Consider the following 22,047-nt stretch of genomic DNA (forward strand, 5'->3'; position numbering starts at 1 on the left):
GTAGATTGTAGGAAAGAAGCAGGACAAGTACTGGTGGCCGGGAGACCAGTTAGAGAGGCTTTTGCTGTGGTCCAGGCAGGATATAAAAAGGGCCCGAACTAAGGCAGGTGGCATTGAGCTAACAGAAGGCAGGATGTAAGAGAATCAATAGGACCTCTTTCCTCTTATATCCCTCATGTGTTCCCTCACTGAAAAATGTGGGTTTTTATAGTTCCCATAAAAGCATATCTCCATCCATAAAGCATAAGATCAGAAGTCTATAAATACAAGCTCAGCAAGAATTCAGCCGGAGCCACGGACTCTTTCATTCTACAGAGACACCTCAAACTATAGAAAACAGTTCAGATTTATCCAGAGTTCAAGATCTGCCCCTCCAGGAAAGGTGAAATAGGCACCTACTCTGCCAGATTTAGTCAAACCAGGTGGAGAAGAGAAACCCATGCAGATAGTTGGCAGAGCTGACAATAGTTCATTACCCTTCATGTGAAATGGTGTCCACACCTAAGAATAAAGGAATCGCATAAGGGAGGACCAGATGGGTACGTGGCCCACCGGATTTCTCCAGCACGTTCACTCTGCCTGTGTACCTGTCATTTTCAGTCTCTCCAAACCTAACTAGGATCTTTTTAGGATTACCAAAACAGGACTCAGAATTTATATAACACCTCATCCAGAAGATTCGTAATTCATTCTCAGATAAAAATCAGTGCTAGTCCAAGTGGAGGAGGCTTAGAATACTTAACTTTCAGCCTAGAAAGATGGCTTGCCTAAGAGTTCTTGGAACGTCCAGGCATTTTTTTTTCTTTTTATCTTTTGTAATTAAGTACTTAAGACCTGAGACAGTGTGGAGGGAAGGTAGGAGATAGTGGGAGGAAAGGTGGAAGGAGGAATTAAAAAAGGACCAGGTTGATCCAAAAAAAACAAGGACAGGAGCTAAAAGAAATGTAGAAGAAATGAAAATATTTCAGAATCTCCGTAGTGAGTAGGGGACTAGATTTTCAGCGGTGTTGTGCTTATATTAAGGAGTTGAATTAGGGGGCATAGATATGCGATGAAGAGGCTCTGGTCCTTCCATACACCAGTGAAGACCAGACAGCGTCCCGCATTCGTCCCTAAGTCTTAGTAAACACAGGCCATTGCTTCCTCTCCACTGAATCCATACAGCACTTGACGCCCTGCCACTGACTCTTTAGGACTTATCATTTTAGTCGTAACCTTTTCATATTTCCAGTTTGGTGCCGACACCATAACGACTGGGCACAGCCCCTGTATTTCTATTTAAATTTTGAGTCATGATAAAAGCAAATGACCTGAACGTGGTGACGTTGATCCGCCGCGTCTCTGTTCTGCACATTAGAAAGCAGTTTTACTGAAGGTCATGATGGAAACCGATGAATGCTGGTCCACGCCGCTTTTCAAACATCTGTCCGTCCGCCTTCTGCCGCTTCACTTCTGTGGAAGACCTACATCCGTGCTTGCTTTCACCAAGGAAATCCAAAAAAGAGTTTGCTTTTATGAAAAAAGGTGGAAAGTGAAAAATAATGCACAGCATTTGTTTTGCAGGGAGCTGTTAGAAAGGCAGTGTGCTACCCCAGGCAGTGAGAGCGCCCCGCCGGGCTCCTTCCCCAGAACTACCCCCAGCCCCTCGCAGCCAGCTGCTTGGCTTTGAACTGGGCTCTGAGCATCTCTGCTTCATCTCCATTTATCGTGGGCATCTGTTAGCAACATGTGTTCTAAGGCACCAGAAAAGCCTCAGAGGCATTCTTTTTGGGGACTGGGAATGCTCAAAAAATGTCCTATATAAACGAATGGTAATTGCTTCTTTGCATTCTGCCATTTCAGCTTTCGAAGGTTTCATCTTCATGAATGCTCTTTCTGGAAGCCCAGAAAACCTGCATTGGTCTTCAGAAACCTATTCTCCTCATCAGGATTTTCTTTGTTTTTTTGATCTCCCCTCAGATTTTTTGGGGTCTGGCTCTTCGAGGGCCCCAAGTTAACCCATGCTGAACTAAAAGAATCACCTATTGCTTACGTTTGCAGTTGCTAGATTTTGTTGGGAAAAGGGAAAAGGGCACATGCTCACCTTTGAATATAAACTCCGTGAGAACAGGAGTTGGATCTCTCTTCTTAATAGCTGTGTCCCTACCACTAAGCAGGATACGTGGTAATATACATATTCAATAATTATATCTTGAGTTAGATAAATAAACACAAACAAAGGGGTTTTGTTTGATTTTTACCAGCTAAGGCTACAGTAACTGACAACTCCCAAGTATTGTGGCTTACAATAACAAAGGTTTACTTCTTGCCTGAACTCTGTGCTCCCTGTGGGGTTGGCAAGGGCTGGGTCCTCTTGTGTCTTCTGTTTCAGGATCCAGGCAGGAGGAAAGCTCCCAGCTAGGGCAATCTAGTCTCCTGGGAGAGTGGGCAAGAAGGAACTGGTGGAAACCCATCAGATGGAGGTCTTACAGACTTTCCTCTTCATTGCTGCTGACGTTGTTTTGGCCAAAGCCGGCCTGTAGCCAAGCCTGACAGTGGGTTTGGGAAGTAAACTCTGGCTCCAGGGAGGCACTTGTGGTAGTGTGGGCACGGGACCCACCTACAAGGAAAGGATAGTGAATCATTGAGAACAGTAACAGGGTCTACCACAGAAAGGAATGAGGATTTCTGAGAAATTGTAGTTTGTGATTTTCAGCCTTAGCAAAATTGCCTGGTAGCTTATTCTATAAATATGATAAATGAAGTCCTTTCTAAAATTATTTATGTTTTATACATTGAAGTAGTTTGCTGAAGATGTGCTTTATGTTATTCTACACTGGCTTTTCTGAGTTATACATAGTCCAACCAGATATGAGGGAAAGTGGTGTTTAATTAAATGGTTAGGATGGTTGGTAAGAGAGACTTTGGAATGGGAAAACTGGGAGTGTGTACTTTTCTTTCATTTTTGATGGAAGTCAAGCAGCTGCCATTTTGTTTCTTAAAATAGTATGTCTTCACATTTTTCTTTTCTCAGGTTCCAAGGCAAAAAATTTTTCTCTAAACTTAAAAGTTTTTTTTTTTTTTTTTTAGACTAATCTTCGTTGAGTCCCAACAGAGCGGGTACTGTGATGAGCCCATGGTGCCTTTATTCTATTTAGTCTTCATAATGATCTTATTATTGTTATTATAACTGCAGATGAAGAAACGAAGCCTGTAGAACTTAGCTGAAATCCCACAGAGATACTGTGTAGAGCTGAGGTGTCCCCCAGCCTTTAGTGGGTGAGAGGTCTGATCTCTTCACCACTAACAGCTATACATGCTAGTCTTACCTTAATTCTCATGTTTTTTTGTTCTCTTCTTCCTCTATCAACTCAGAAGAATAACTAGGTGAACACATACAGATTAAAAAGTCCCACATACACATACTCATCAAATACATGTAGATTGGAAGCGTTGGATATAGGACAATAAGGGAGGCTACTATAACCCATTAGCATTTAAAAAAGCAGAGTAAAAAGCAGATGATGGTATATCTTGGAGTACTAGAAGTGGGGGAAAATTAGAGAAAACACCAAAAGGGCCTTTTATTAAACCTTTAATAAACCTTTATTAAATTTATTAAATTTATTAAACCTTTAAGATTCTATAAAGTGTAATTATGAATTGGCTGTGGATACATGAATCACATATTAAAAAGCATGTTTTTGCAAGAGTTAAAAATATAGATAATAATTTCGTTGCTTCTTAGTTTTTTAACAGTCTTTAGTTTAAATTATCAAGTCCCCCCGCCCCCGTATTTATTCTACATACAGACATTAGATAATGACTTCCATAGGGCCTATGGGAACTAGAAGTCAGTCACTCCGTTCTTAAAAATAAGACCTGATCGCAGTTTATGGATGAATGTAACGTTTTATGTTTAATGAAGAACATAAATGACTTAACAAGTAACTTTCCTTGCATTGTAATCACATCTGGCCAGTTTTCCATTTCTCTTCACTTTTCTTTGATTTTCCTTCTTTTTTCCTTCCAAATTTAGGCCATATATACCACGTCCTCCTTGAACTCCTAGCTCTCAGTAGTAGTCTGGGGTTTTTTTCTTCCTCTTTCATTTATTTATTTATTTATAGCATTCTTATTTTTGCCTCGACATTGTAGTGTTATTACTTCTTTCTCATTTATTTCACGTGATACTACAGTAATGCCCCTAGATTACAAGCTTGTCGAGGGGCAAGGACCACATGGCCCCCCTTTGTCTATCTCTGCCTTGGCCTTGCATGTGTAATTCTTGTTCGTCAGAAACCGTTAACTCTGACTCCGGATTAGCGTCGCGTATGACCTGATTTCACAGCCCTCTGCATGATCTCATGTAGCTTATTCCAGCAGTAATAACTCATTCAAGTGCACTGTGATAAAGACGCATTACCAGACTTTGAGATCCTTCCTTCTGAGCCTCAAGCAGTTGGCCATTCCTTTCTGCCACCTGTCAAGGACATTGTCCCACAGTACGTCTCGGTCTCCCCAAGCTAGACTTCCTCGGTTCTTTCCTGCAGAGGAAGGGTGTACGTTCGTTTATGCCCCACTTTGAAACATAGTGATAACCCCAATTTCTGCAGGTTGAAAATTTTTGCAGGTGGAGACTTACAAACAAGTGTTTCATCCCCTGGGATCTGCAAGACCCCTGGGATCTGCTGGTGGCTTGCACATTCTTTTTTTTTTTTTTTTTTTTTTTAAGATTTTATTTATTTATTTGACACAGAGAGATCACACACAAGTAGGTAGAGAGGCAGACAGAGAGAGAGGAAGGGAAGCAGGCTCCCTGCTGAGCAGAGAACCCGACGCAAGACTCAATCCCAGGACCCTGAGATCATGACCTGAGCCGAAGGCAGCGGCCTAACCCACTGAGCCACCCAGGCGCCCCTGGCTTGCACATTCTAACCCTCTGTACATTCTTTCTTTGTCTTTCCCAACTGTAGGGCCTTAAAGCTGCTGACAATGATCCCACAGCTCCGCCGTATGACTCCCTCCTCGTCTTTGACTATGAAGGCAGCGGCTCCACTGCTGGGTCCTTGAGCTCCCTTCATTCTTCCAGCAGTGGTGGCGAGCAGGACTATGACTATCTGAACGACTGGGGGCCGCGCTTCAAGAAACTCGCTGACATGTACGGCGGAGGCGACGACTGAACTTCAGGGTGAACGTGGTTTTCGGACACGGACAAACGATTTCAACTGATATTCCCAAAAAGCATTCAGAAGCTAGGCTTTAACTTTGTAGTCTACTAGCACAGTGCTTGCTGGAGGCTTTGGCATAGGCTGCAAACCAGTTTGGGCTCAGAGGGAATATCAGTGATCCAATACTGTTTGGAAAAACACTGAGCTCAGTTACACTTGAATTTTACAGTACAGAAGCACTGGGATTTTATGTGCCTTTTTGTACCTTTTTCAGATTGGAATTAGTTTTATGTTTAAGGCTTTAATGGTACTGATTTCTGAAACGATAAGTAAAAGACAAAATATTTTGTGGTGGGAGCAGGAAGTTAAACCATGATAGGCTTCAATACGCTTTTGTTACATTGCATTTGCTTTTATTAAAACACAGAAGTAAACAAACAAAAAGCAAAAACTCATGGAGCGATTTTATTATCTTGGGGGATGAGACCATGAGATTGGAAAATGTACATGACTTCTAGTTTTAGACTTTAGTTTTCTTTTTTCACTAAAATCTTAAAACTTACGCAGCTGGTTGCAAATAAAGGGAGTTTTCATATCACCAATTTGTAGCAAAATTGAATTTTTTCATAAACTAGAATGTTAGATACATTTTGGTCTTAATCCATGTACACTTTTTTTATTTACTGTATTTTTTCCACTTCACTGTAAAAATGGTATGTGTACATAATGTTTTATTGGCATAGTCTATGGAGAAGTGCAGAAACTTCAGAACATGTGTATGTATTATTTGGACTATGGATTCAGGTTTTTTGCATGTTTATATCTTTCGTTATGGATAAAGTATTTACAAAACAAAGTGACATTTGATTCGATTGTTGAGCTGTAGTTAGAATACTCAATTTTTAATTTTTTAATTTTTTTTTATTTTTTATTTTCTTTTTTGTTTGGGGAGGGAGAAAAGTTCTTAGCACAAATGTTTTACATAATTTGTACCAAAAAAAAAAAAAAAAAAAAAAAGGAAGGAAAGAGAAGAAAGGGGTGGCCTGACACTGGAGGCACTACTAAGTCTGTGTTTTTTTTAAAAAAAAATGAATAAAAAAAACAAGCTTTTAAACTGGAGAGACTTCTGACAGCAGCTTTGCCTCTGTATTGTGTACCAGAATATAAATGATACACCTCTGACCCCAGCGTTCTGAATAAAATGCTAATTTTGGATCTGGTGACTGGTTTGAACTTTTTCTTTTCTACTTGAGCTGCTATAAATTTTGTGAAAATCCCAGGTATTGGAGTTTTGTTGAGAACAACAGTTTCACCAAAGTATGCATTTGTTCTTGGGCCACTCAAAACTGAAACCCTTAGCGTGGCAGCCGTGGCCAGGGCATGACAGAGAGACTCACCGCGGATGTTACCAGCACAGAAGAAAAACATCCAGAAGAGACTGTGCTGTTGTTGGTATACAAAGGACGTTCGTAACTTCAGAGAACTTTGTATAATTCTTTGTATCACTTAGGCTTTCATTCCTTTCCACTCAAGCTCGTGGCTCTAGCGACTCTAACGGGCCTTTCCCATTCGAGCACCCAGGTTAGGAAAAGCTTGGTGAAAAGGTAGAGGACTGGCTCTGAAAGACCTAGTATCTCAGGTAATTCACTGAAGCCATTTTCTGCTCGTAGTGAACCCTACTCTGGTACTTGTGTTCATTGACTCTTTCTTTCTGGCTTCATTGAGGTATACTTGATAAATAAAAGTGCATATATTTAAGAACCACACCATGATGATTTGATATATGGGGACGTTATGAAATGATTTCCACAGTCAAGTTAATTAACATATCCATCACCTCATATAGTTAATAAGCAAACTTTGTGTGTGTATGTGTGTGTGCATCAGATGGACTGTCTTAGCAAATTTTGAGTATACAGAACAGTGTTAGGCCTATCTAGAGAGTCACAGAGAACAAAAAAGGGAAATGAACCTACTACATGTTGTAAAATTATGAATGGATCCTACTATGATTCAGAAGTGAACTTTAAGAGACTTGAAGAACATTTCACTGTGTTTTCTATTTGCTTCGTGATGATTATCACACTAGATTATACTGTTCAGTTCAAAAAACATTTATACAATATACCTCTTCTAATTAGCTCTATGTCTTTTTGCTTAACATAAAGATTATTTTATATTAGGGAAATTCACTTTTCTATTGATTCACTCTGTAAGCAATACTTTCTTGTTACTTTTCTAATCATTAAATGCCAGAGGTTGCCTCTGGGAATTTCTGTAATGAAACTTACCAAATTTGCTAATTGGCATAGTCTTTTTAAAAATGGATTCTTAGTCTGTGCTGCTGTGCCACTATACACCCAAATGAATACTGAACCATTTTTCTTAATTCAAACACAGAACTTAAATTAGCCTCATTTAGGTAAACAAACACTCCAGATTTATTTATTTATTGTTGACATAGAGTCAGAGATCATATCTAATATATGTATATATATGTATATATATATATATATATTTTAAGCATGATTAATAAGCATTCTATAAACTCACAATCAGTAAATATTGTAAACAATATTTAGAAGTAATACATGACTCTATTTGTGAAAACACTTTTCAAAACAAACAGAAAGGAAACCAATAAAAAGTGGAAGCTCCACCCCTACCCTGATAAAGGAATAACTTTCCTTAGCTCTTTGATGTGTAATTTCTAGTTTTTTTCCAATAGGTATCTTTAAACACATTTCCATTAAGATTCTATTTTGTTTGGTTTTCATGAAAGTGGGTTTGTATATTACATATTTTTTGTAACTTGCCTTTTTCACTAAGCCATGTGCCTTGGAAATTTTTCCATATTTGTGTGTGTGTGTGTGTGTATAATACATTTATAATATATATAATATATTATAGACATATAATATATAACTGTGTGTATATATAATACATATATACATACACATACATATAAACCTGTATATAATTGATATAGAGCATTCCTTAATATGGACATATGGGTAACTTAGCCATTTCCTTAGTAATTTGTCATTTTCTAGTTTTTTTGCTACTGAAAACAATGCTACAATTAACATTCTTTGACATATGACTTCCCATGGGGTATTTCTCTAAATAAGATGGTTGGAGATGGAAATGCTGGATTAAAAAATGTGGAGAGAAATGAATTAAATATGACCAAAATTATAAGTATTTTAATGTCATTTAGAATTGACTTTTAGCTAAAAGTAGATGAGGTTTTCTAAAAGCCAGCAACAACTTCTTCTGGCAAGGGGATTTTATGCGGCTCAAAATAGTAACCACAAAATGTAAGACAACCTAACCAAGGCCTTATTCTTTTTCTTTGGAAGGTAGTCTTTGAGTCAGGCAACAGTACTGGTTTCAAGTACTCTGAAATGACTGTCACCATGTGATGTAATAAAACCTTGAAAACCATATTTGTGAACGTGGTTTATGGACCCCATCCAAAAACGTGTTTCACTAGCTTGTTTCTAGTGATTTGGATCTCTTCAGTAACATTACCAAAAAAAAAAAAAGGTGTACGCAGTGCTGAAATCTCTGTGCAATAGGCTGTTTTCTATGGTAAAATATGTGCATTTTGCATTTTAATGAAACAGTCAAGTTGCTGTAATAAAGACTAAACCAACTGACATTCCACCAACACTGTGCAACAACCTCTGGACCTTCACCCTCAGCCGTCTTGGACATTACAACATGATAATGTCCAATATGAGGAGCAAGAGATATCGCAGGCTAATTATGACTAATTAGCTAATTACTAATGATTACTAGTAAGACAGGATGGTGATTTATTTTCTTATGTGTATTAGCCATTTGTGCTTCTTTGAACTGTTTTTCTATTGAATTACTTGGCTTTTCCAATTAATTACTAAGAACTTGTTAAATGCATTCTTTTTTTCCTGGTCTTTTGCTAATCTTGTAAATTTGTCTATGGTGTTTTTAAATACTGAAATTTTTGTTCTTTGTGGTTTACTCTCAGTATTTTCAACTGTAGATTTTTGAAAAGTTCTTCCCACCTTTAAATTAGAAAGTTATTATCCTGTATTTTCTGGGTTTTTTTAAATTGTTTTGGATTTATTCAGCTCTTTAATTCACTTGGAAATTCCTTTGTATAAGGTAGAAATATAACATTTACAGAAAATTCTAGATACATGATCTGTTTTTTAAATGTCATTTATTAAAAAAATCCAATCTGAACCCAATAATGTGAAATAACACATTCATCATCCACACAATTCCCCCTAAATGTATGTTCCTAGATGATTTACAGTGCTCCATTGATCTTTAATTCCTGCACAATATTAAACTGTTATTCCAGACCACCAGCTGGATTAGCCACTCCTTTCTTCTATTCAAAAATGTTTTATACTCTTTCCCACATTGTCTTTTGTGCATACATTTTAGAAACACCAAGTTCCATAACAAATTTTACTGGAAATTTTATTAAGTTACGAAAGTTAGTAGTTTTCATCTATTATCCCATCCAATAAGATGTGAATCTCTCACTTTTCAGATCTAATTTACACTTTCATAGAGTTTCATTAAACATTTTCTCACACTTTTATGATTTTAATTAATATAATGAGTGAGATCTACATTTCACAGCATTGTCTTGAATAATTCTTTTACTGCTGTAGTGGAAATTTACCTACTTTTATGTATTTATCTTCTATTTGTCTTACTTTATTCCTCTATTAGTTATTGCTTTTTGGTGATTCTCTTGGATTTTCCTGACAGATAATCATGCTGCAAATCATGACAATTTGTTTTCTCTAAGATTAATACTTAGTTCAATTTCTGTGTAGTTAATAGTAATGATCATAAGCATTTTGCTGTTTCTTACTTTTGGAGGATGGTTTTATATATTTTGTCATTATATATAACACCTACTGTAGACATAAATATATTTCATGGTATAACTGGATTACTTTAAGATTTTATGAGTATACATACTGAATTTTACAAAAAATTTCTTCATCTATAGAGGTTATATTAACCCATTAATAATAGTGGATTATGCCATTGGTTTTCTAATATTGAACCAAACTTTTTTGGAATAAACCTGGCTTGGTCATATGTTATTCTTTCTTTTTATTTTTTAAAAATTTTTAAAAATTTAACTCCAGTGTAGTTAACATACAGTATTATATTAGTTTCAGTTGTACAATATAGTGACTCAACAACTCTATACGTGTTACTCAGTGCTCATCATAGTAAGTGTACTAGTAATCCCCTTCACCTGTTTTACCCAACCCCCACCCCCATCTACCTCCCTTCTAGTAACCATCTGTTTGTTCTCTGGAGTTAAGAGTCTGTTTCTTTATTTCTCTTTTTCTGTTATTCATTGTTTTGTTTCTTGAATTCCACATATGAGTGAAAACATAGGGTATTTGCCTTTCTCTGACTTATTTCATTTAGCATAATACTCTTTAGATCCATCCATGTTGTTGCAAATGTCAGGGTTTCAGTCTTTTTTATGGCTTAGTAATATTTCTGTGTGTATGTGTATGTGTGTGTGTGTGTGTGTGTGTGTATACCACAGTTTCTTCAATCATCTATCAATGGACATTTATTTGCAGTGTTTCCATAATTTGGCTATTGCAAATAATGCTGTTATAAACATAGGGGTGCATGTATCCTTCTGAATTAGTGCTTTCATATTCTTAGGGTAAATACACAGTAGTGGAATTACTGCATCATATTGTAGTTGCGTTTTTAATTTTTTGAGAAACCTCTGACTGTTTTCCACAGTGGCTGCTCCAGTTTGCATTCCCACTTACAGTGCAAGAGGGTTCCTTTTTCTCCGCTTCCTTGCCAATACTTGCTTTTTGTGTATTTTATTTTAGCCATTCTGACAGGTGTGAGGAGATATCTCATTGTGACTTTGATTTGCATTTCCCTGATGATTAGTGATTTTGAGCATCCTTTCCAATTTGTGCCTGTTGGTCATCTGTATGTCTTCCTTGGAAAAATGTCTATTTATACTTTTTTTTTTTTTTTTTTTTTTTTTTTTTAGATTTTATCCATTTACTTGACAGAGATCACAAGTAGGCAGAGAGAGAGAGGGGGAAGCAGGCTTCCCCTGAGCAGAGAGCCCAGCATGGGGCCTGATCCCAGGACCCTAAGATCAGGACCTGAGCCGAAAGCAGAGGCTTAACCCACTGAGCCACCAGGTGCCCCTATTCATGCCTATTTTTAATTGGATTATGGGTGTATGTGTGTGTGTGCGTGTGTGTGTGTGTGTGTGTGTGTTGAATTGTGTAAATTCTTTATATATTTTGGATACCAACTCTTTATCAGATAAGTCATTTGGAAATATCTTCCCTCATTCAGTAGGTTGTCTTTCAGTTTTGTTGGTTGTTTCCTTTGCTGTGTGCAGAAGGTTTTAATTTTGGTGTAGTCCCGATAAGTTTATTTTTAGTTTTGTTTCCCTTGCCTCAGGAAATATATCTAGAAAATATTGCTATGGCTGATGTCAGAGAAATTACTGCCTGTGCTTTCTTCCAGGATTTTTATGGTTTCAGATCTCACATTTAGGTTCTTAATCCATGTTAGGTTTATTTTTGTGTATGGTGTAAGAAGGTGGCCCAGTTTCTTTCTTTCTTTCTTTTTTTATTTTATTTTATTTTTGCATGCTGCTACCCATTTTTCCCCACAACATTTATTGAAGAGACTGTCTTTTTCCCATGGCACATCCTGGCCTCCTTTGTTGAGAATAATTGACCATATAATTGTGGGTTTATTTCTGGGCTCTCTCTTCCATACCCTTGATCTTCATGCCTATTTTTGTCCCAGTACCTTGCTCTTTTGATTACTACAGCTTTGTACTATATCCAGATATCTGGTAGTGGGATACTTTCAGTTTTGCTCTTATTCAAGATTGCTTTAGCTGTTCAGGGTCTTTTGTGATTCCATACGAATTTTAGGATTGTTTGTTGTAGTTCTGTGAAAAAAAATGCTATTTTGATAAGGTTGCATTAAATCTGTAGATTGCTTTGGGTAGTATGGACATTTTAACAATATTAATTCTAATCCATGAACAGCAACTATCTTTCCATTTGTTTGCATCATCTTGAATTTCTTTCAGGAATGTTTCACAGTTTTCAGAGAACAGGTCTATTGCCCCTTCATCGTTTGTTCATCGCTATTTTATCATTCTTGGTCTGATAAAATTGGGATTGTTTTCTTAATTTCTCTTTCTGCTACTTCATTATTAATGTATAGAAAAGCAACAGATATCTGTACCTTGGTTTTGTATCCTGTGACTTTGCTAAACTCATTTATCAATTTTAGTAGGTTTTTGGTGAAGTTTTTAGGGTTTTTTATGTATACTATTATGTCATCTGCAAATAGTGAAAGTTTTACTTCTTCCTTACCAATTCCTTACCAATTTGGATGTCTTTTTTCCCCCTTCTTCTTAACTGATTGTTGTGGCTAGGACTTCCAGTACTATGTTCAATAAAACTGGTGAGAATGGATATCCTTTCTTGTTCCTAATTGTAATTTGAACGTTCTCAGTTTTTCACAGTTGAGTCTGACGTTTGCTCTGGGTTTTTCATATATGGTCTTTATTATGTTGAGGTATGATCTCTTTCAACCTACTTGTTAAGGTTTTTATCATGAATGGATATTGTGCTTTGTCAAATGCTTTTTCTGCATCTGTTGAGATGATCATTTCTTTTCTCTTTTTGATGTGATATAACGTGTAAATTGTTTTGCAAATATTGAACCACCATTGCATCTCAGAAATAAATCCCACTTGATCGTGATTATAATATTATTCTTCTAATGGGCTGATTAATTTGATTTGCTGTTATTTTACTTAGGAATTATAATTCATATGTGTCTTCCTTGTACTTTCTGTTTTTGTTTTTCTTTAATGTTCTTGCTCAGTTTTAGTCTGAGATTTAGGTTAACCTCAAATAAAAAATTAGGAAGACTGTCACATTTTTCTGCACTCAAATTGTTCATATAAACCGGGATTATCTATTCATTAAAATTTTTAGAATTCTCCTACAATTTTACCACTGTGGTGATAAATTTTCCCTAATAAGAATTGGTGTATTCAGGCATTATGCTTCTTTTTAACCAATCTTCACAATTTACATCTTCCTGAAAAATTGTCCATTTTATGTAACTTCTAAAAAATTTATTCATAGAATGTTACATACAGTATTTTAAAGATATGTTGTATAACTTTCTCCCTTTTCTTCTCTTGCTTTTTTCCCTTTTTTTCTTTAGCAGAGCAGTTAAGAGTGTCTATTTATTGTTCTTTTAAAAGAACCAGCTGTTTTATTTATTGATATAGAATATTCACTTGCTTAGAGGGCATGCATTTTTCTAACTCTGTAACTTTTGTTTTCAAATAATTGGTGTTTTATTAATCTTTGATTTATCAGTTCCTGAGAGAGGTTTACTAACATTTCCCACTAGTGTTTTGGATTTGTGTATTTCTAGGTCATATTGATATGTGCTTAAAACTGTTCTATCCTCAAGTTTGGATTGCAGATTTTATCAATGGGAAATATCTTCCTTGGCAACTTCTAGTGCTTTTGGCTCTAAAATCCATTTTGTCTGGTATGAATATTTGTATATCCATGCCTGTCTTTCTTTTTCTTTTTTTAGCATTTGCCTGAGGAAGCTTGGTGCATCTCTTTATTGAAGGCTTTTGGATAATTTTGCCTTTTGTATCTCTGGAAACAACATATTAATTTAATTTCTTTTTACTTTGCTGCCATTTTCAAACAGGCACGAAAACAGAGGACTGGCCAAAACATCAATCTTCCATAATGATTTGGTTTTTGCAGTTCACTTTCTTTGCACTCCGTAACCTCCATTCATGTATTTTTAGGGTGACCTCCGCGGACTCGGCATGTGAAAAATCACTCTCAGGAATCACTCACACTGCTTTTTAGGGTAACTCCCAGCTACCAGCATGTGAATTGATCTCAATGGTGTAAAGAATAGTAAAGCCATGAAAAAGCCACGTTTCTTTCCCTCCTCATCATACCTGTAGCTTTACAGTTAGTTGTTTATTTAAAATCCACTGTGTTATTTTTCCTCATTAGGAGAAAAAAGTTATCATTTTCATATTTAGAGGAAAAACTGGAGAACCAAACCTAAGAGAGTCATACTATCCTGCTGAACTCATTCAGAATGATAGTGACATAAAACAAATATAAAATGCCTGGTGGTATTTTACCATGTGTTCTACAACAAACAAATGAAACCCCTCCTTCCTAGGAAAATGGCATTTCATTGACCTCCATTAGGATGGCATTTGAAGGGAGGGCAGCAAGACCATTTCTCTTTCTATTTCTTGATGCAGCAAATTCAGTCTTACTATAGATACTACTTTTTAATTGACCATTAGCGCTCCTGCAAGATCGATAAAAACTCCTATATCTCCATTTTTTTTCTGTTTATTAACCATTCTGATTAAGAGTCCAGTGGGTGGAAGAAGAGATGATGGATGCTTCAGCAGCTGAAATGAGTTTGAGGGGAGATTATTTGTAGATGTAAAGTAATTTAGATTCCCTTAATTTCTCTTCCAACAAATGATTGTGCTGACTCTAAGTACAGCTAAAGTTGGAGAATATATTCACTCTCTATGGGTTGTTTTAGCAAAACAGGTGTACATAAAAGTTATGTTACTGATTATTTTAAGTGCCTACTTTTAGATGGGGTTGGAGTGGGGAGGGGTAGAGCAGGTTTCTCAAAGAAAAACATTTTTGTGAATCAGAAACATGGTGGGCAGATAGTTTTGAGGTATTCTATTTCTCTAGAACCAATATATACTTAATATATTGGATTCATATATTCCATTTCTTAAAATTTGAACATGTTGATTTCAAGAATGATTCTTAAAAGGATTTCTAAGTTCAGGGATGTATGGTGAACTTAATTACTGAATGGCTGTCCTCTTCTACAGTAATTTTTTTCTTAATCTTTCTCTGTAACTAACATACTTGGAATAGGAAAGCTCAAGTTTAAGAATGTTGACTTATCTTAAACATCATATATAAACATTTGTTTTTTCAGTTTCTACTTTTTGCGAAAGTTAGTTTGCATAACAGAATTTTGGAGTTTGTTGCCTTTTTCTAATAGGGTATTTGTGGTAAAGTCATTTATAGTATAACATCTGAGGTCAGAGGAGAAATATGACTGTACTGGATAAGAATATTTTCTAATTTAGATGATTTCATAAACTGTATTTTATCGTGTTTTTCTTGTTTCATTAGATATTTTCCCTATCTTCCTGTTTCAAATCCATGTTGATTGTTAAGTATCAATAAAGGCATCAACAATCACAGACTCAAAGAAGCTTCTTCCTTTTGCCCCAGAGTTTTTTCACCTTCTGCACTTAGCTCTTGTCACTGCCCTAGGATCTCTGGGACCTTCAGAGTAATTCAAACTGAGTCAATGTTCTGCTTCCCAGCTCCATTATGAACATTATATATTGAAGTTGATTTCTTTCGTACTTGCAGAGAACATGGCCTCATAGACTATATATGAACTAAAAACTATGGGCAGTCTCAAATAAACCCATACATGTACACACATTCAACAGTGTGGCTAGATTTCAATAATACTGAGTTCTTTTTATGTGCAACGATTCTATTCATTCACTTGGCCTATTAGCTCATTTAATCCTTCCAGTAATTACTTTCTTTCACCCTTCTCTTGGACATGCCATTTCTTCCCACAATTGAACCATTCTAAGATCAGGGAGCATCACACTACGACAGAGTAAGTTCCAGCCACGTGACGCAGTGCTGTGGTAGTTGTGTGAAATTTTTACATCAATACCTTTCAGTAACAATAGTGCATAGCATCTGTGTCTTAGAGTCTGAAATACGTACTAAACGGCCAGATCGCTTTCATTTTGTCCAATTTCATCAGATGGAGAGGCCACAGCTGAAGTTATGGGGCTCATCCACTGACGCTCAGCTGGTCGGTTCCAGAGCTGAGACTTAAGCCCAGCTCCCTGACTCCTGAACTCACACTTAATGTCTACCAGTTGGCTGCAGCAGGCGTGGAGTGAAAAACCACAGGCTGGTGAAAGAAAGGAGAAAGCTGCTCTATTGCACAGTACCATTGTTAAGTTGGGATAAATCATCACCAATTCGTAGACGTCAAGACGGGCAAATCTTTTAATTTCCATCTCTAAGTTAAACTTTTAAATTAGTTCAACCTGAATTTTCAAACTAAACTGTATATTTCACCAGGAACCATACATATCCTACACAACACTCCGCACATTAACGAAGAGGCATGCGGCATGAAAGAATCAGAGATGCTAGGATGAGCTGGAATTCTTTTTTTTTTAAATCTAATAATTTCTTAGACTTATTAAATTCTTTTCCCTCACTGCTGACCCTGAGACTGACATGTTCTTAACGTTCTTATTCTTCAATCTCTCCTCAGTCCCAGGCAGACAGCACGGTGCTCTGTTGACCTCAGGCTCTAGAAAGCTACTCAGAGCCTCTCTCTGCTCTCTGCTGCGATCGACAATCTCTCTCATTCATACATTCAACAAGACCTGCCCGCCGTCTCAGGCCCAAACGTTTCATTTTCTAGTTGTAAGCTGAACAGTTTTGGAAATCAAAATAACATTTCCAGGCTCTAGGGGAACATTTAGTCGGCCAGCAGAAACTCATTTTCTCCTCCACGAAGAAGGATGAATCTTTTATTCTGTTTCTTTATCCAACATGGCTGGTTTGCTTTTCCAATATACTAACGTGTGGCCTTCCCTATCATAGCAGCAACCCCAAGCGCCTTGAGGAGAGACTGAAGTTTACCAGAAGGCACAGACTGATTCTCTCTGGGTTCAGATTCTCCTCCCGCCCCTAAATGGCTGCATGGCCTCTGATAATTTGTTTGACCTCTCAGTGACCTTGCCTGTAAATTTAGGATCCGTCACAAGACAGTGCTCGTGACCTGGAAGCTTGTAAGCATTCTGGAAAAATAAGCCACGTCTATCTATTGTTATTAAGACACAGTCATATTTATCTCCATACTCCTATGTCATTTTATAATTTACAGAAGAAGAAAATGTTCTCCTTCTCAGAAAATTTTTCCACTTTAAGTTACTGTCCTTAGTTACTTTTTCAAAAATGATTGTCAAGGTTCAGTCAGAATTTTTATAAGAACTTCATGATTCTGCAATACATAATTCTTTCCATGCATTTAATGCATACTTACCTTGACAAGAGTCCTTACTTCTTCCATTTGAAAAAAATTTCTCTGTTAGTTTTGCATTCTATGTTGTAAACTCTTTTACTATTATCCAAGGCAGTATTAAATGTATTTTAGGTAATGTTTTTTGCCCTAATAAGGAAGCTTGTTGAAGCAAAAGTGCATGATTCCAGATCGCACGGACCAGAATGCTTTAACACCTGTCAGATTTGTTTTCTTGATCATCAGCTCTGGAATAACATCCAGGTATATCCAGGAAACCTGGAACTACAGGAATTCTAAAAATTGATTCGGTTGCCTGGAAATGATAGATTCTAAAGAGATCAAACTTTATTACTTTGGAGATTTTCCTTGTGGATTTGGGCATGAAAAGTACAGACTTCATAACTCAGCTATGTGAGCAGAATCATCCATTTTAGCTTGGCTCACCTAATTCTAAATCCACTTTCTAATATTCCCCTTCTTAATAGCACCATCCCTCTTAAAGCCCTTGACTGCTTATATAGGAATCTTTAAAAAATTAGGTCATCATGAAACACTAAATTTTAATAACTGGATATACAGGGCATAGAAGCAAATATATCAAATTGCTTTTTGTTAATCATGATTACATTTTTGTAAGAACCTAATGCTGGTATCACCCGGTTTATTAAGTCACTCAGCACAACTGAAGAATGACAAATGAGAAAACTGATGTGAAGATACTTTATAAACTGCAAGGGGCTGTATAAATGTTAGGTTTTAAATATTAAATTAGTAACTTAGAAAAGTGAATGTATTGTCCAAAAGATGATACTTAGAAGGAACCCTCAAATATGTATCTCTTTATGTACTAAAAGCAAGTACTTGACTATACCAGAATGTACTGAGGTCACAACCCAGAAAGACAGAATAGAAATAGAGCTATTAGTTTGTCCATTTGGTCCAGGATTTCTTTGCTTGGTGCTTTTATTTTTCCAAATAATTTACTGTAACTATGACTTCTTTTTATTATTGAGATATAATTGGAATGTAAAGTCAAATTAGTTTTACGTATACAAGGTAGTGATTTATACAGGTCTATATTATGAAATGATTACCACAACATTAAGCTCTGATATTAAGTTTACTTAATATCTATCACTACTCATAATTACATTCTTTTCTTTTGATCAGAACTTTTAAGATCTACTTTGTTTGCAACTTTCAAATATACAACACAGTATTGTTAACTCTAGTTACCATGTTGTCGGTTATATCCCCAGAATTTCTTTATAACTGGAAGTTTGTACATTTTGACCACCTCCACCATGACCTGTTAATGGTGGGATAAAATGATTCAATGGTGTAAAAAAACAATTCCTTGTCCTTTGGCAGATAATGTCTTTGACTATTTCTGCATGTTGGGTTGATTCTTCTGTCGTCAAACCAGTACAGTAACATGACTATACCCGTCCTCTAGGACAGATGGGATATGTGGATAAATCATGGCATTCCTAAAGAATGGAGAAGCTCTAATCTCAGCTAAGAAGAATGAAGTCACCCATTAGTCTCAGGGTAATAAAAGCATAGCTCTTCAGATGAGCATCAAATAAAACGGTTCCCTAGGTCAGACGCAAAAACACCAAAGAGCTAGCAAGGGTTCCTTTAAGAAGGAAATGCAGCTAAAGAGGTATAGAGCCTGAGGAAGAGTAGGAAGATTCCTGAAGGTGCCTATACATTAGTACACCTGAGGATCTTCCAAAAAATACTGATAACTTGTTTCCCAACCTAATATTCCCAAGGCCCAGCCTGAGCAAATGAACCTGTCATGCAGGCTCGTCCAAGAGAAGAACCTGTCCTGGTTTGCCTAAAAGCATCGTTGGCACTGTGACCGAGACACTTGGTAACCATATGGAGAAACACTAATTAAGAACATGGCCCAGGATGGGTTCCAAAGGAAGCAGATTCTGCGATAATTGGCATGCAGAAAGTTTATCAGGGAGGGCTCTAGGGATCAACATGTATGGATAGGAAGAGGAAGAAGTTGGATTAGGCAGAAGAAGTTGGGCTGCCTTGCAGTCTCAATGAAGACCTCAGCTGACATCTCAGGCTGCTATAAAGCTACAGTGGCCCTTAAGGGTAGTTACAAATTGAGATGAGGGGCCATACATACCTACATAGACCAGTCATTTGATGCATGCCACCCTCGGAGGGCTTTTGTCCTTGAGCGAGTAGACCCTCTTCAGTAGAGGCAGCCTTGGGTGAGGGATGTCAGTATCTGGTAGCAGCAATCTCAGCAACTGGGGAAATACATTCTTCAGTTCTATAGAAAGTTCTGGGAGGGACATCATATTGAATGCTTATTAATTTGTTTTAACTTTGGTAACTTAGCCACTTCATTATGTGGCATAATAACAAATCGAAGCAACCGGTATAAGAATTCCCCTTATAAGAACGAAGTCTTCGTTTAGGAAGATAACTTCTGGGGATTGAGACTGAGGGCAAAAAAGAGGTGAATAAGGAGTGCCACATTTGAAGCGACAGGAGTGGGGTGGGAGTGGGGAATGGAGGGAGGACAGAGCACAGAGGTAAAGGTGGGAAAAGATCCATGATTAAATAACAGTGGGGGAAATGTTTAGTACCGGGGACTTTTGATACTCGATTTCAATGTGTACTGTTGTAAATAAATCACCCCCCTCCATTTCCAGAATAAAAGACATATACAGAAGTTTGGAGATTTAGCTTTGTTTTGTTGTTGTTGTTGTTGTTGTAGTGTGTTTTGGGTGTTTTTTGGCAATCACGTAAAGAGTCAGCAGAGATGTTTGTGCAGTGGGAGTGACAGATTGAAACAGAAATAACTGACTGAGTTCTCAAGGACACTGAGACCCCAGGAGATAGCTAAAATTGCAGGTGTTTCGTTTGTTTTCTTTGTTTTTATGACTCCCAACTTTTGTCCACAGCAATTAGTTCATATATGGAAAGGCTTGCATGCTTGCTCAGGTGACTGCCAGAAAGAAAATGGAGGAAAAGTCACTAGGACTTAATGAGCTTCCAGCTACACTGGAAGGAGAAGTAGTCCAAAAAACAAAAGGGGTGGGAAAGGCAGAATGCACTCCTGAAAAGACGATAAAAGAAATAAAAGAAACCTGATCCAAAGCCCACATTTCTTCTGACAAATGAAGGTACACTCTTTGTGTAAACATCTAGGGATATAGTTCTACAATTTGAAGGAGTTCCTTTTATCTAGGTGGCTCAGTCAGTTAAGCCACTGACTCTTGATTTCAGCTCGGGTCATGATCTCAGGGTCATGATATCAAGCTCCATGCTGGGCTTTATGTTGGACTCCTTACTGAGCAGGGAGCCTACTTGAGATTTTCTCCCTTTGCCCTCCACTCCCGACTCGCGGGCATGTGCTCTCTCTCTCACTCTATCAAAAAATGAAATGAAATGATATGAAATGAAATGAAATAAAGGAGTTCCTTCTATCTAGATTATAAATATGACCCTTGAATAATTTAATTCCTTGTTAAAACTGTCTTTGCTTTCCTTCAGATATCCAAATTTAGCAGATAAAATTTGCATGTATTTGCCATTAATAGACCAATTAATTGGTGTGGATGCCCTGATTCTATTAGATTATACATATAGAAGTTTAGACATGGTATTACACTATGCTGTTTAGTCCTGTGTAAGGAACTAATTAAAAAAAATACTAGAGGTTGGTTCCCCAAGAAAAAGAGAATCTAGGAAGTAATGAAGTGTAATTTGTTAGCATAAAAGGAGGTACCATACAATTAATTCCCCTTTAATATATATTACGTAGCATTTTCTAAACCAAATTTAAAGCTAACTTTAACCTCCAAACTTTGAAAAAATCCTTTCAGTTGGGAAAAGACAAAGATTGATATATCTCATTCTCCTCTTAAAACTTTATATCACCTTAATAATGTTCGTGTCAGAGGTAAGAATTATCTGTTATAAAATTCATCAAGATGCAAATATGTGAGGATAAACATCATCTATAAACATTGACTATATTATCAAGTTATATATATATCTCCAATTTATGAATACCATGTGTGATTTTCCAAATGTGTGTCTACACTTTTAAAGAAGGTTTAAAAAATTGGTGTTTTCAAAATAAATGCAAGCTGCAACTCTCCATTTACAGCAGATGTTTTTCTGACTTGACTATCTGGATTCAACATTTTCTTGATTAACCAAAGTACTCGGCTATTAGTTCAATTTCTGCCTAGGAAGCTTAAAATGCAGTTCCTACATCTTTGACTCCCTCCTAATCCTACCATTGTGTTGTATACACCATAGGTATTTTAGAAAAACAGTGAACAGAATTTAGAGAGCAAATTAGATCAGATGAGTGTGTAGATTTTTTCTTTCATGTTACCGAGGGTTACATATCAATGGTTATTGACTAAAGAGCTAAAAATACACATTAAAAATAACAAAGAGATAAATTGCCCTAATGTCATGTTGTGATAACAAGAATTCACTTTGCATGTCTTACACTTGATGATATGCTGTAAATAAATTATCTTACTTGATCCAAACATCAGTCTGTCTTACAGTTGAGTAAGTAAACTAATGTTGAAAAAAATAAGTAAGTTACCTAAAGTCACGTTGTGAATTACAGAGTTTGAAGGAAAACTCAGGCATGTCTAATTCTAAAATCCCATTTTTAACTACT

The 22,047-nt window shown here is 36.7% G+C and overlaps 1 protein-coding gene across 1 annotated transcript in view; it reads left to right on the forward strand.

Moving 5' to 3' along the window:
* The window catches only part of CDH2 (cadherin 2), a 212,257-nt gene extending 205,887 nt beyond the window's left edge, over positions 1–6,370 (forward strand). Inside the window, exon 16 of the mRNA XM_082699852.1 lies at positions 4,956–6,370. Coding sequence (XP_082555978.1) covers positions 4,956–5,162 — 207 coding nt within the window. The 3' untranslated portion in view covers positions 5,163–6,370. The remainder of the gene's footprint in view (positions 1–4,955) is intronic.
* The last annotated feature ends 15,677 nt before the right edge of the window (positions 6,371–22,047 follow it).

The sequence above is a fragment of the Mustela nivalis genome (genome assembly GCF_964662115.1).
Source record: "Mustela nivalis genome assembly, chromosome: 14".
NCBI lineage: Eukaryota > Metazoa > Chordata > Mammalia > Carnivora > Mustelidae > Mustela > Mustela nivalis.